This window comes from Solanum stenotomum, chromosome 11 (assembly GCF_019186545.1).
Source record: "Solanum stenotomum isolate F172 chromosome 11, ASM1918654v1, whole genome shotgun sequence".
Taxonomy (NCBI): domain Eukaryota; kingdom Viridiplantae; phylum Streptophyta; class Magnoliopsida; order Solanales; family Solanaceae; genus Solanum; species Solanum stenotomum.
The window spans coordinates 10,233,561-10,249,157 of record NC_064292.1 but is presented as its reverse complement, the minus strand read 5'-3'; the positions used below and the strand labels follow the sequence as shown (position 1 = coordinate 10,249,157).

Genomic DNA, 15,597 nt, shown 5'->3' with positions numbered 1-15,597 from the left:
TCGTTGTGTGTGCATTCAGGCAAAAAAATAAATAGGGAAGGACGGAAGTTGGGGATGGGTGGGTTGTTCTGGCAATGAAGAAAAAAGAGGAAGAAAGGGTTTTTTTTTTTGGCCGAAAACATACTTTTTATTTTATTTTAATTTCTAATTTATTTTAAAATTGTTATTATGGGACAATGCCACATGTCTTTTTTTGATTAGTTACAATGCCACGTCAGCCGCAAGTGTATAACACACCATTTCTATTTTTAGTTGATTGTTAAAAAATGTTCAATAGGTATTTTTTTTTTACTAAAAAAAGTGTTCAATTGGAACTAGCCTAAGATAAGGTGTTCAAGTAAAATATGCAGACAACTTTAAGGGACCGCAGATGACTTAAGCTGAAAAACTATGTAATTAGACATACATTCATACCATGTATATTATCCTATATATAATTCCATTATTTAAGAATTTTGTAGCATATTTGAAGTGAAAGATATTGAGTTACACCACTCCCTCAAAAATAGTCTAAAATAAAGCAATGTGTATAATTTATCCACCCCCCTCCCCAATTCATATGTCTTTAATCCTAATCAACATACACACTCTCTTCAATCTCCCATTCATCTCCCTATTCTTTCTCTTCCTTCTCCCACACACACAGTCTTCTTTACTAAATCATCAAAAAAATTAAAAATAAAAGATAATAAACAATGGAGTAATACAATATCATTGTTGAGGTTTGTAACTGATTCGATCATTATTTAAATCATATCGATCTACGTTAGTAAGATTTAAAGCCCGTTTGGATTGACTTAAAAGTCGGTCAGAAGGATGAAACCTTTGTAGATCCCAATATCATTAGAGACAATTTAGAAGATGCTTTTTGAGTATTAGATGAATAAATGTGATTGTGAAAATTCTTTATACGTATCTGAAATTAATGTTATATGTATTTTTCAGTGTTAAAGATTTGTATCTGATATAATGACATGTATTTGATTATGTTATTTCTCATTTGTTGTATCTAATTTTGTTTGATAAAATATTTATTATCAGATACATGTATATCTAATAAGTAGCTATGTTAGTTAAGTCTTGTATCTAGTTTTGTATGATAGAAGATATACTAACAGATATATATGTATCCAATAAGTAGTAATGTTAATTAAGATCTAAGTTGTATCCCTCAAGTGATGGGGTTTCTAATTCTTAATATGCCATTAAATTTGAGATACATGATTCTTAATAATATAGTGATATTCGCCATTGTTGAAACCATAAAACCTCGAAATTATTGGAGAAGAATTTCAAGAAAGAAGAATTGTAAAGTTTGTTGATTCTCTAAAAACAATTGGAAGGATTTCAAATGTTTTTAAAAAATTTAAGAGCAGTAATACCGCGAGATACTCCAAAATTGTTACACATGTGATTTCCTTTTTAAATTTTGTCTTTTAGTTACATTCTTTATTTAAATACACTTAGTTATATAAATTTGGCCAACATGTATTTGAGATACATGTATCTGACGCGCCAGATATATGTATTTGAGGTGCGAGTTAGGATAGTATTTGTAATATCCCAAACTCATAGGAAAAAAGGTAATTAACTACTAAATTAGTGAAATTTGTGTTAGTTATCCTTTATTAATTCATTGGTTATTAGCAGCAAGAAACAAAAATGAGAAAAACGTCAGAAAAAAAGAAGAGAAAAAGGATAAATAAAAATGTTGGACATAAAAAGGTGTCACATCACTTTATCTATATCTAATTTTATATTATACAAGAAATTGGTTAATTAATGAGACTTGATAATTAAATGCGTCATGCAAGCGCATAATTGAACTTTCGTGAAATATAATTTCTAATTGTTAATTATAAAAAAAAAAAAAATTTAATTATTTCTGAAAATGTATATATGGATGTAAATTTCTTATTCGATATACTTTCAAATTGACCAAATATTGTTGTAAGCTTTTAATTTCAATTTAATTACTTCTCCACCAAAAAGATTTCGTCATGACCTTTATATGATTGTTTTTCAATCCTGTGTTAAAACTTATCTTTATGCATAACAATAAATGATCTATTATAAGTTAAATATATTATTTTAACATGATTATCTTATGAAAAAAGTGTTATAAAATTTGTATTTCTTATGAAAGACATTACAAGGGCAGGTACATAAATCAATTTCTTTCTCTTCACCCTCTTTTACATTACTACGGCTTTACTGATAACCAAATGAACATATGAGATTTGTCCATGTTATCAATTTGACATAATAATAGGCCAAACATAATTTTAAAAAAAAGTCTAGCATGTTATGAATAATAATAAAAAAAAAAGTCTACCTTAATCAAGAGGTTTCGGATCCGAGTCCCCTTGGGTACGGAATCGTCTTTATTAGGGAGCGTTTTACCCTTCAATGTATAACTTTTCAGCGTGAATCTAAATTTAGTCGGGATTTGATACCGGATACCATGTGGAAAACCAAAAAAAAAATTAAAAAAATATAGCATGTTAGTCTCTCCATATTCATACTACTATTCACTATTATGTTCCACCTACTCTATGATCTCTATTCTTTATGCTATGTTTCACACTTCCTCCATAATCTTCTCCCTTTATGTCATGTTTATGACATTCTCTTTATCTAGCTCTATGGAATCCTATAAAGAGGATGATAAGTCATATTTGTAAATACACTTGAAATAGAATAGGAAGGAAGAAGAGAGTTTGCTCTTGTTCTCTATATAATTTGTCTTATTTTTTGTTTCTTATTATTACTTTTAGTATAATTTTATAATACGTTATCAGCACAAACCTCATAAATTAATAAAGATATCAACGACACAAATTGCTGAATGATGAGTTTACATCAAGCAAAGGAAGACAATTAGTAGTAGTGTTCCTCATGGAGGTAATATATGTGTAACTTTTAGAGTAATTTTAATTTCAAATTACCTACATAAGAAAATGAAGATCTGATTTACTCCCTTGATTCTTGAAAGGAAATATGCCCTAATATTAGTCTACTACAATTCAAATGTGATTTATAAATTTGTGTCATTACCGTGACCTTCCACGTTAATTTGAGCCCTTGAGATTGAAACAGACTCCACTAAGTCATTACAATCGCTTCATTATGCACTTCCACCTTATGAATTTATTATTCTTGTATGCAGGTCACTGTTAAAGAGGTTGCAGAATCCACTGGTCCGACTAGGGGCGTCAAAAATGAGTCCAACTATAGGTAACCAGTCAAATCTGCTCATAATTTTAAGGGTTGAGCTCAAGATAATTTGAATTGAGTTCAATCTCAACCCATTCTAAGAGAATCATCAATTGAGCCCAATTTAATCTTCAATTTCAACCCGTCTTGAGACACTTTATTTCATTGATGTAATATATGATACTATATTGAAGGCATGAATTACTATCTATTTTATATCTTTTAGAATTTATCTATCCAATTGTAACTTTTTTTTAAAATTTTCTTGAGTTGAAATTCTAATTGTGGTTATAAAACTTATATAACAATATATTAAAATTATTGAGATTAAGCGGGTAAAATTGGGTGGGTCAAGATCCAACCCGCTTTTAAGCCCATTTGAGTCCAAAGTAAACTTGGGCAGGTCAGAACTCAACCTAATTTCTATTTCAACCCATTTTAATATCTCTGTTTTCAATCCAACCCGCCCATTTGACACCTCTAGGTCTGACCTCGCTTCAGGCAGGGTAACTACGTAGCAGATGTACTATCTAAGGAAGGATCCATGCTAACAACCTATGACAAGGCTATCATTTTGCAATCTCCACCGAAATATATCAAAGATCTGCTTGCTAAAGACAAGAATTGAGCTATCTCTACTAGACTAATTAGGCCATCTATATGTAATAAGTTAGCCCATTTTGATAACGTTGTTGTAATTACTAGCCCATCTAGGGAGTATGCTCTAGCTAACTCTTCTGTAATTCCTTAGCATATAAATAAAATATTATCCTTGTAACCAATATAATTGAGTAACATATTTCTATAGGCTTGGGGGTGAGTCTCATTGCGCTTTGGCATATTATGTCATTGAATAAGGGTAAGATAGTGAATTCAAGTTTCATCGCACCAAAAGGATAACACACCAAGTTAAAATTTTGGTGCATCATGGTGATATAATATTTAGTTCAATTCCTATCATATTATGGCCTAAAATGCTTTTATAATGATAAGATATTGGATTCAAGTCATAATGCACTATATTGATGACATGATGATGACTAAGGCACAAGATTTGTCTAATGTAAAACCTCGCAACTCTACAAATATACAAATATGGGCATGATGATGAAAATTACATGCAAAAGTAATTTAGAAGTTTACTGAAATAAATGTAACACCTCACAACTCTACTTTTAAAAATTTGAATCCTTCGTCGTAAGTATATGAGCTTGAATAGGGTGATGTCCTATTTGGTCATGTTTTTAAAGGTCCTTTACCAAATGTATCAAGGGTCTCGAAAGTGATCTAGGGTCATAAGAGACCTCAAACACCAAGCCAAATTCAAAGCCTTTCTATCGCCTAATTTCTTGCATGAGTTCATATAAAGGTGAACTTCAAACGATCACATCTCTCACTATATAAAGTGTTAGTGGCCCGTGACCTAATAAATTGAAATCTATGAGTCTTCTTTCCAACTCCACAAATTTTGCATCAATGGGAGTTTGGAGTAAAAAGTTATGATCATTTTAATGAAAAATGTGTGGGTTGAGAAATTCAGTAAGGACACCTGCCCAATTGGCGACTCACCGAATTACCCCACCAAAATGTCTTGAAAATCTAGTCTATGGATATTTTGGCGATCTAAAGCCCAATTTGGTGACCCGTTGAACATTTCGGCGAGGGTACCTCCAGATCGCCGATTTGGCTGACGAGATTCATTAACGGTTGTTTTCTTACGTTTTCATAAGGGTATTCTTGACCTTTTATCCTCAATTAACTTTCTTAAGTCTATATCATAGCATAATAACTTCCCCATTCATGACCAACCCTTAGACAAATCAAATTCACACATTTTAAGTTCTCTCAAAGAAAGAGCTAAGGTTCATCAGCTTCAAGCCTCCGTTCAAGGTTTCAAGTCAATCCCATCTTCTCAGGTATGTAAGCCTATTCTTAGTGATTGACTAAGTTCATCCTCACGTCTTGCATCTAAATTCAGGCAGTAAAAGTTCAGTCAAAGGGTTCTATCCTCAATTTCATAGAGTTTTTTTATATGAGTTATGTTCTTGTTCCGAATTCTCAATTCTTATTTACAAGATTGCAATATTTTACGCATTGACATTTTTGGGTTGCTGTTCATGCTTGTAATTCTACATAAATTCTATTTATTGAGCTTTGCTAAAAGTCTTTGGAACTAGTATTTTTCTTACATTGATTTTGAAAATTAGAGTGAGTCAAGAGAAAGTTTAAAGCACTATTTTGAGAAGAGTCTAAGGCAACTTAAATGATCCAAAAGTTACCAAACTATTCATAAAGGACAAATATTATCAATGTAACAATTTTTTTTTGCAAATAAAAGAGAGAGTGTATTACATACACCATTAAGATGTGTTTCTCAAATTAATAAAAAAAATTGATTTTTCATTTAGTGTTCGATATCCACATTGAAGTCCAACTAAATTCAAATTCGCGCTAGAAAATTTCACATGGGATAAGGAGTGCTCCCTAACAAAGATATCAAATCGAAATTACCAAACTATTAATAAAGGACAAATATTATAAAGTTTGCATACTTGAAAGACACCTTTCACCCTTTTCCATTCATAATATCATCTATTAATAAATATAGGGAAAAAAGACAAATATACCCCAAAACTATCGTAAATGGTATGCAGATACCCTACGTCATACTTTTGGGATATTGGTGTCCCTGCCGTTTAAAAACTAGAGCATATATGCCCTTCACTCTAAAGGAAGACTAAATAGGGACACATGACACAATCTTATCCGTCGATAAATGTCGGATCGGTGGATAAGATTATGACTGTATGTCCGTTAGTATAAAGGGTATATATGCTCTAGTTTTTGGACGGCAGGGACACTAATGTCTCAAAAGTATGACGGATGATATTTGCATACTATTTACGATAGTTAAGGGTATATTTGTCAAATTCCCATAAATATAAATTGTAATCCCCAATTTTTGGTGTTGGGTGAGTTGGTTGGTTATGGTGAGTTACGTGGGACATCCTATATAATAGTTCTTGTATGTGATCCGCCTTGGCTTCGTCCCCTCTTCGAAGCTCCCTTTCCTTTTGGAATCAAGAATAATCCTAGGGAATCAATCTCCCTTCGTCTTCTCTCTCATAGTTTTCTGTAATTTTATCCCTTTCCACACATATATACTGAAATCTAGTCGGTAGAGTATATAATTATCTCTCCGTTTCTCTATTTTTTACCATTTTCTTGACCCCTTTTCAACCCTAACTTCACCATATGGCTACAGTTGTCGAGTTTGAATCTCCACAACTCGTCAACGACATTCAAGATCTATTCATTGAACCCCAGGTAAAACGGGTTTTTTCTTCTTTTATTAGTTATTTGTGGTTCAAGATCCAATTTTTTCTTGAAATAGTTATGTGGGTTTTGAGGATTGTGAAGTAATAGCTGGCCTCATTGTGTATTCTAGAAGAGGGTTTGTGTTTAGGGGCTATTTTAGTTTATTAATATCTGTAATTGCTCGAGTGTTTTTACTCTGATCCAAGATTCATTTTTCCATTGAAATGATTATGGAAGTTTTGATCTGTTATTGTTTGTGTTATTGTGGATAAGGGTCTTTTCAATCTGTTATTGTAGTGTTAGATTATTGGAAGTTTAGTTGTTTATCTGAATTGAAATTTGTGTGATGATGAGTGTTGGAATGAAATGGATATAGAGGATGCCACTGTGAAAAAGAAAAATACGATATCCTGGATTAGTTTGGTATTGACATGTAGTTGAGTGAAGATTTGTGTGATGGGGGAGGTTTTGGTGACAATTGATGCTTGTTGTTAGTTGTACATGTTCACAAGTTTTGATTGAAGTACAAACTAGTTACCGTAAAGTAGACGTTTCTATGGATAAACTTTGCTAATAGACTTTCTATATGGGCATTCTTATCTAACTTTATATTTTATTTTGTGAAGTTACAATAGCTTGGAATTTGTTATTTCTATATTTTTCCTGCATGGATGGCGTTTAGTCGAGATATTGGGATTGAGTACGTTGGATATGTTGATTGATATGGGTTTTCATTTCAGAACAAAATGAAGAGCACAACTGAGGAAACATCCCGAGTTGGGTGCGAGAATAACCATCATGGGATTTGTGCTGTTTGTTTGAATAAGATAGTGCTTCAAGAAACTGCCCTTGTAAAAGGTTGCGAGCATGCCTACTGGTTTGTCTAAAGAACGATTCTCTTTTGTCTATTTACTGCGATTTTATCAGCACAGACTTGATTCGTTTCTGTTCAGTTTTCTGTTTTAGATGACCTTATCTCTTTCAATTTGGTTTTGTACCTAAATATCCAATAAGATGATGTTGTAACTGTTTTTGTCACAATGATCATCATATGGTAGTAAATGGAGTTTAATGAAATAGTGCTGGAGAATCACATATGTTTGCATATTTAAGCAACTATTTTTAATTGAGAGATCGTGAAAGAGGAGGAGAAGGGCGAGAGAGAAGATTTATAGACTCTACAGGTGAGAGAAAAAAGCCCACGACCTGAACCAAGTGAAGTCCATCAAAAACAAGGAAGGAAGGAAAAGTATTGCTGGAAGAGGCACACATTAGACAAAGATGTCAAACATACTTTCATGAACTCTTGTATGAAGATAGGGACAAGAATATTGTACTGGGTGATTTTGAGAACTTTGAGAGTCGTCCAAATTTTGGGTACCGTAGATGCATTAAGTTTGAGGAGGTTATTTGTAAGATGAGAAGGTAGAGAGCCATCGGACCAAGCAAGATCTCAGTGGAATTTTGGAAGAGTGCAAGCAAGACTGGTAGTAATTGGCTAATTGGGTTGTTTAATTACATTTTTAGGATGACAAAAATGCTCAAGGAATGGATGTAGAGTACAATGTTTTCGGTTTACAAAAATAAGATTGATATCCAAAATTGCAACAACTATAAGGGTATCAAGTTGTTGAGTCACAATATGAAAGTTTGGGAGATGATGGTGGAGACGAGGGTGAAGAGGTGGTGTGTCTATTGTCGAGAACCAATTCAATTTCATGGCGTGATGATCAACTATATAAGCCATTCATCTCATAAGGAGATTGGTGGAGTAGTACACGGTGAGGAAGAGAGACTTTACATTTGGTGTTCATTGATCTAGAAAAACCATACGACAGTCCCTAGATGGTTTTTTGAGGATGATTGAAGGTTAGAGGTGTACCCATAACATGCGTTAAGGCGACAAAGGATATCTATGATGGAGCCAAGAACTAGGTAACCACAGTAGGGGGAGACTCGGAACACTTCTCATATGTGATGGGGTCGCACCAAGGATAAAAAAATTATCCCATTTTTATTTTACCTTAGTGATGGAAAAATTGATGTGACATATCTAAGGGGAGGTGTTATGGTGTACCTATTACATACATTAAGGCGACAAAGGATATGTACGATGGAGCCAAGACCTGGGAAACCACAGAGGGGGAGACTCGAAACACTTCTCATATGTGATGGGGTCACACCAAGGATAAAAATAATTATCCCATTTTTATTTTACCTTAGTGATAGATGAATTGATGCGACATATCTAAGGGTAGGTGTTATGGTGTATGTTATTTGTAGATGACGTAATATTGATTGACGAGACACACGATGGATTTAACGATAGGCTAGAGTTTTTGAGACAGACCTTGATGTCTAGGTTGAGGTTGAGCTGGACTAAGACAGAGTGACGTGACCCAAGAGGCCAAGACGTATATGTGGAAGTGAAGATCGATACATAAGTTCTCTCCATGAAAGGAAGTTTCAAGTATCTTGAGTCAATAATCTAGTGAAATGGGGAGATTGATGATGAAGTTATACATCGTATTGGAGCAGGGTGAACAAAATGGAGGCTCACATCCGGTGTCGTGTGATAAGAACGTGTCACCTAGACTTAAAGGTAAGTTTAGTGGTCTTTGTGGTGGACAAGATTGAGATGGTTCGGGTATGTGAAGAGGAGATGCTCAGATGCCCTAGTGAGGAGGTGTGAGAGGTTGACCATGGTGTGTCTGAGAAAGGTAGAAGTAGAGGTAGGCCAAAGAATTACTGAGGATGTGATTAGACATAAGTTCATAACATGACATACCTGCAGCTAACTGATGATACATGACTCTAGATAGGAGGATATGGAGGTCGATAATTATGAAAGAAGGGGTTAGTAGGTAGGCAAGCGTTGTCAAGTTTTCCTTATCAGTATTTTTTATTATTATTACTCTTGTGGTATCTTATTCTTCGATTTTTATCACATGTTCTCTTTTCTTTGATTATCGTACTATTTGTTATTGCTATAGTTCTTTTTTCCATTATTTTCATCATGACTTCTTCACTAATGTATTCCTTTTTCATACCTGTTTTAAAATGTTTTACTTGAGCCGAGGGTCTATCAGAACAACTTCTCTACCTTCACGGTAGGGGTAAGGTCTGCATACACACCACCTTCCCCAAACCCCACTTGTGGGATTACCTTGGGTACATTATTGTTGTTGCTATGACTATCATACTTCATTTATGTTAATTTTTACTGGACTTTATTACTATGAAACCGTCTTTTCACAGGTTTACTGATTTTCTAAGTTTGAAAGTTTGCATTCTGCAGAACTTTCAAGGGTGTATTTATCTTCTTTTCTTTGTAGTTACAGAAAATGCTGTTCTGATAATATTATTCTCCTTGCTTTGTGTGCAGTGTGACTTGTATCCTTCGCTGGGCTACCTATAAAGAGGAACCAACATGTCCTCAGTGTAAGCATCCATTTGAGTTTCTCTACATCCATCGCTCACTTGATGGAAGGTAACTGATTAGTTTTGAGTAAACTTTCCTTTATTTAAAATATTTGTGAAACATCATGATGCTAATGAACTTGGTCAGTCTGTTATCTGATTAACACTGTTATATTTTAATGGTGAGTGATATTATGAAACCATGAGCACAATGGTGGAAAGATGTGTTCATTGATGAGATTGAGACTAGCAGAACGTTTTTTTAGTAAGTTTGTGACTTGCTACGATTTTCTTAAATTTGATGTCTATTTGGATGGTTTCTATGTTTTTCAAGCTTGCAGGTTAGTTCCGTGTCATTGTCTTATTTGTTGGACTAACATATTGATATCAAGTTCTCCAATTATGTTTTGTACCGGGCAGTTACCTTGGTAACTTCACCTTTAATTTTTAAATAATTTTCTGTTGTGTCTGTGCCTCGATTATTCATTGGGGGCCTGCTATCTCCAACTAGACACTAGATAAATCTGTGCATCAAGGTTTAGGTAGATGAGAAGAATTCATATAGCTTAGTATCTTTGGTGGTCGAACCTTGGTTCTGAAGGTGTCACTCCAACCCTTCTACGACTAGGCCAGCTCCTTGGGGGGAAGCTAGACCTTTAAAATTGTGTGGTATATGAGTTGCCTTATGCCCTTATCTTTGTTTTGGTTGTTGGGTGTTGATGCAACCTCCAGAGGCAAGGACTAAGGAAGGAGATGTGAAGTCTTGTGAAGCATAGCAAGAGTTTAATGTAGAGAGGTTTAGATCACTACTTGCTTTCATTATTCATTGAAAGCCTCTAAACTATATGATTCATAACAACCAGTAAATCTATCCTCGTTTTCTTTCGACTTGTCCCTGCAGGTTACAGATATGATCAACACCACATACATTCTATTCTCTGATCTTAAAGTTGATACTTTCTTCTGGATTCCCTTCTCCAGTGGCCTCTTTAATACAAAGTTTGCTTATCAGTTATTCCATATTATTCAAACTCCCAATTTTTACCAGGACCCACCTCCCCATAGATGAGAATCTGGAAGGCAAATTGCCTGAACAAACATAGATTCATGGAAAGTTCCCATTATATGGTAGAGCACGTTGATTCTGAAGTATCTTCCTGTCATTCGCTTACCAAGCTGAAGAGGTGTATCCAGTAATTATCAGATGTCTATCCTCTTGTAGTGTCTCATGAATCTCCACTGTTTCAGAATGGTACTTAAAATAATCTCGTCTTCCTTGCAAATATACCTATAAACATTGGGATCTAAACGTGAAGCAACTATAGTAATTTCAAATCCTCCTACTTAAGAAGAACACTGTGTTGTTGTCATGATATTATCTACTTTATGATTTGCAGTTTGCTATTCAAAGTATGAATGCTGTGTTAGGTTGTATTGAGGACGAAAAGCTTTTGTAGGCCTCTTTTTTTCCTTTCACATATTGACATAACTAATGCATTCTTGGTTCCATTTTTTATAAGGGCATTGTCTTCATGTTTGCCATCTATGCTTCTTTTTTGGATTTTGAATTCTATTTGTAGCTGGTGACTTCTATTCTCTTGAGTAATAATTATTTGTCCATTTTAACAGCCTTCAGGACTACATGTTTGAGGAGAGTGTTTGCCTTCTCCTCAGGGCATCATGGTTTAAACCTTTGATTGTGGAGGAAAAGACGGAGATTGATGATGACATGGATGACTTGTACATGTATGATAATGCAGATGATGATTTTACAGAAGATTATTTCATTAGCAGTTCTTCAAGACTCCGTATAGGCAATAGACGATGGGGAGACAATGGATATGTCAGTGCAGGAAGGCAAGAAGCGAGGCCTGTTTATCGACCAAACCCTCAGGAATCGGGTGCTGGTTCTTCCCGCGAGCCCAATAAGGAGACTGCTGGTTCTAAAGAACTTGTTGGGCGGCGTGCCAAGAGGGCACTGAAGCGTGAAGCTGCTGATAAGGCGGCCGCTGAGAAGCACCAGCAGCGTTTGGTGAGGATGGGTCGAAAGTGAGTTCTGCTCCTGAACGACGACCCTAAAGATCATGACTTCAGGAATCGTGCCGCCCTGTACATATTTCACTTCTTTTATTTGTAAAATAATTGACACAGTAAAGATGCTGGATTTACTGGTAAATGGTATGGACCATGTTCATACCCTGTTGTCAATTCCAGATACATATAATCATTGACAAATGGAAAAGGAAGCTCCTTGTTTCCCCAATAAATGTACATTGTTAGGTGAACTTCATATTTATCTTTTAGATCCTTAAGATTTAGTCTATTCCAACTCCCATCTTTGCTTCATATGTTAAGCCAGCTATGGATGGAGGATTTAAGAAGACCTGTAAATTTGTTTAGTTGAATAATACAATAATGGTAGTAGTCTAACTTGCATATGACTTTTTATCCTACATTTACCAGTTTTATGCAGGTTCTTATTGTAAATTTTTCTTATATTTTTGTCTGTGTTGGTCTCTACAAAAATAATAATTCTTCTATAGCATTTTAAACTTAAAATGTGGTAGGCATGCCAATTGTCAATGCAGCCTTACCTCAAAAGTGGATGCCAAAAGTCTGTTGGCCTTAGCACCTTTAGTTGATCAATCAATAGTCTATTGAATTGAAAATGAACAAATGTTCCTCTAAGTTCCTTCAACAATTTTCAATGGTGATATCATCTTCATGAATAATTCACTTTTACATACATAACTCAGTCGCAAGAAAAACTTTAATCAAAATCACATGGAATTGTGGCTAATGAGAGCAATTCTCTTGTGGGAATAACTACTATAAAGTTACTTTTGTTATGTCATTCTAAGCAGAACAGGAGAAGATGATGACCAAAACAGTGCTAAAACCAGATATTGAATACCGTGATGAGACATAGTTCAAAAGAAGGCTCTGCTACCATAAAATACTCTTGAATTTTCTTTCCTGTTGTTGTTCATATCTGATGATGAGCTTCCATGATCTTTCTGATCAGCTTTATCCAAGTCCAGTGGTAGCTTCATCTTTGCTAATGACTCGGTAAACTGCTGCATACTTCTCATGTACATATCCACTATCTGCTGTTGCATACCTGATTGTTCTGCATCAATCTTGATTATATTCCCTAATGGAGCTGTAAAAACCACATGGGGTTCTTTCAATTCTTCATCCTCTTTCTTAATTGAGTCCTTTTTGTTATCATTGATCTGTTTATCTGGTGAAGAATCTGCTGAGTTCCTGTCATCACTTAGAGAACTTGTCATTGAGGAGCTAAGGAACCAAGAATTTTGTTTGGGAGAAATATTTGAGTCATCATCTTCCGATGGATTTATTGCAGCCATTTCATAGTCATCTTGTGGCTGTTGTTGATCATCATGATGATGACTGTGGAATGCAGCAAGTTGGAGAAATGAACCTCCTAAGTCAAAATATTGAGACACCATTTCTTGATTCTCTTGAACTAAACTGATCTCAGGGAACTCAATTCTTGAGTACTCAACTGGATCAAGAATAACTTGAGATGTATTTCTGTCTAGTAACACAACTTCTGAACTTATAGAAGAAGAAGATGACGGTGAACACGAAGGATTGTTCGATACTGAAATGAGGTTGTTGGTATTCAAGAAAAGGGACAATTTAACTATACCAGCAGGGGAATGAAACAAATCAGTTGAAGAAAGGCTAAAATCTTGAGTGATTTTTCCTTTGCCAACAACTGAAGAAATAGGAACTAAAGCAAATCCCAAGAGTTGATCTTCCATCAAGGCTTTGGCTCTACTGAGCATCCAAATTTCACATTTGAGGATGGAATCAACTTGGGAAACTTTCATTGCTAAATCTTCATTGAAATCTGGATTCTTGCCACCGCCATTTATGATCCTTGTTGATATAGCTTCATCAGGATTGTACGTAAGTGAAAATTTGGCGTACACATCTTGATTGTTATAGATGCAGATATTGTGAATGTTCCTAGCATGGTGGACATGAATTTCAAGAACTCCTGAGGGGTCAGATTCTGAATCTGTACTTAAATTAGGGTTGTATAGAAAACCTGTTGATGTTTGCTTGAACGAGTCCATCGAAGGAAAAAAATCAAGATTCTAGTTCTTTAAATCAAGAAAGAATAGGTTGTTAGGTTGCTATAAGAATACACATTTCATGTTGCTTTATCTGGTTCTTTGGGAGGCAAGAATAAGCTAAGAAAATATGGTGTGTTAGTACATATAACACATTACTTAGAGTGCAAACATGGCATTGGAGGTTTGGAACTTATCTTTGTTCTAGGACAAGGCTAAGAGTGACTTAGAGTTGAACTATAAAAGTTTATAAACAAATTGAGGATGGGGAATGAAGTAAGAAGTAGGTAAATATAGCATGGGAAGCGCTGATAAAGTAAGAGTTTAATTTTGTACATTGACAGCAAAATTAATTTTATACTATCAGGTCACTCAAAAAATAACTACAAGTAAAAAAAAGTAGTATTAGAGACCTAGAAAAAGTTAACCATCTATGAAAAGTAGGATTATTAACCTGGAAAAAATGGCAAATTACTTGCTACGACATATTGAAATGCATTAATAGTGTATTTTTTTAATTTCCATTATCAATGTGTCAAGACCTTTGTGGCCTAGCCCTTTTACAAACTCCGCACATAGTGAGAACTTTGTGCATCAGACTGTCCTTTGTTTTTTAAAAATCAATGTGAGTATGATGAGAGGAAGGTTTTGTTTTCAATTAAACAACTAAAACACAAGATTTTCATTTTTTTTCCTTTTCACAAAACTTCTTGTTGGTTTGATTGATTAACAACATTCTAGAGTGAAGATTTTTTTTCAAATATATTTAGGAAATTTTGCACTTAAAAAATGGAAAGACTTTTGCTAAATGGAGCATGATGATAATGATGATGAAGTGAGAAAAGAGAGTGACATTTTTCTTCCTCCACTTTTAATGTTTTCTCTAGCTTTTAAAGAGTGGGTGAGAGATATTTAGTTGAGAGTGGGGTTTTGCTTTGCTTGGCATTGCAACTTCCTCAATTTGCTATCACCACCTATTGAAAAATGGAGGTCCCTACCATCTCCATTTCATCATTCATGGCTCTTATTCAAAGATTCCATTCAAAGTCTCAATAGATTTTGTCATGTGTTAAAATTACTTTACCTACTCTTATTTTAACTAGGAGACTTGAGTTAATTTAGTAAATTAAGTTTTAGATTGGATTTAAATATTTTTCCTAATAAAATTGCCATCATCAAGCTAGAGCCATGATGTTAAGGTCTGGCATAATGTCAGAGTTAGAAATTTCATGAAGAGTGTTTAGTATAGGTAAAGTAACCTTTTCAAAAAAAAAATATTTGGTGCATCAAAAAATTTTAAAATCAAATTATACAATATAAGTAATTGTCATTCTTTTTTTTTTTTTAAAAAAAATAACCCCTAATATACGAATTTGTGAATGTTGTTCTTGGGTTTGACATCCCACGAGCTCTTGAGAATTCTTTTAAATGACTATTGTTTGTGAGTGACGCCTAGATAATTAAATGGCTTTTTCAAACATATTAACTGTGTTCAAGGGCAGCTCAATCACATTAGTGGTCTAAAGTCAAAATCAAA

At 34.3% G+C, this 15,597-nt stretch overlaps 2 protein-coding genes across 2 annotated transcripts; one reads left to right on the top strand and one right to left on the bottom strand.

The window, feature by feature from the left end:
- Nucleotides 1-6,181: 6,181 nt before the first annotated feature.
- Nucleotides 6,182-12,239, top strand: LOC125844048 (uncharacterized). The gene is made up of 4 exons (XM_049523280.1): nucleotides 6,182-6,543; nucleotides 7,275-7,411; nucleotides 9,920-10,024; nucleotides 11,584-12,239. Exons 1-4 carry the CDS (start codon nucleotides 6,472-6,474, stop codon nucleotides 12,005-12,007), a joined length of 738 nt encoding a protein of 245 aa, XP_049379237.1. The 5' UTR covers nucleotides 6,182-6,471; the 3' UTR covers nucleotides 12,008-12,239.
- A 542-nt stretch (nucleotides 12,240-12,781) lies between these two features.
- LOC125844040 (uncharacterized) lies at nucleotides 12,782-14,347 on the bottom strand. Its single transcript, XM_049523270.1, has one exon. It carries the CDS (start codon nucleotides 14,061-14,063, stop codon nucleotides 12,885-12,887), a length of 1,179 nt encoding a protein of 392 aa, XP_049379227.1. The 5' UTR covers nucleotides 14,064-14,347; the 3' UTR covers nucleotides 12,782-12,884.
- Nucleotides 14,348-15,597: the final 1,250 nt, after the last annotated feature.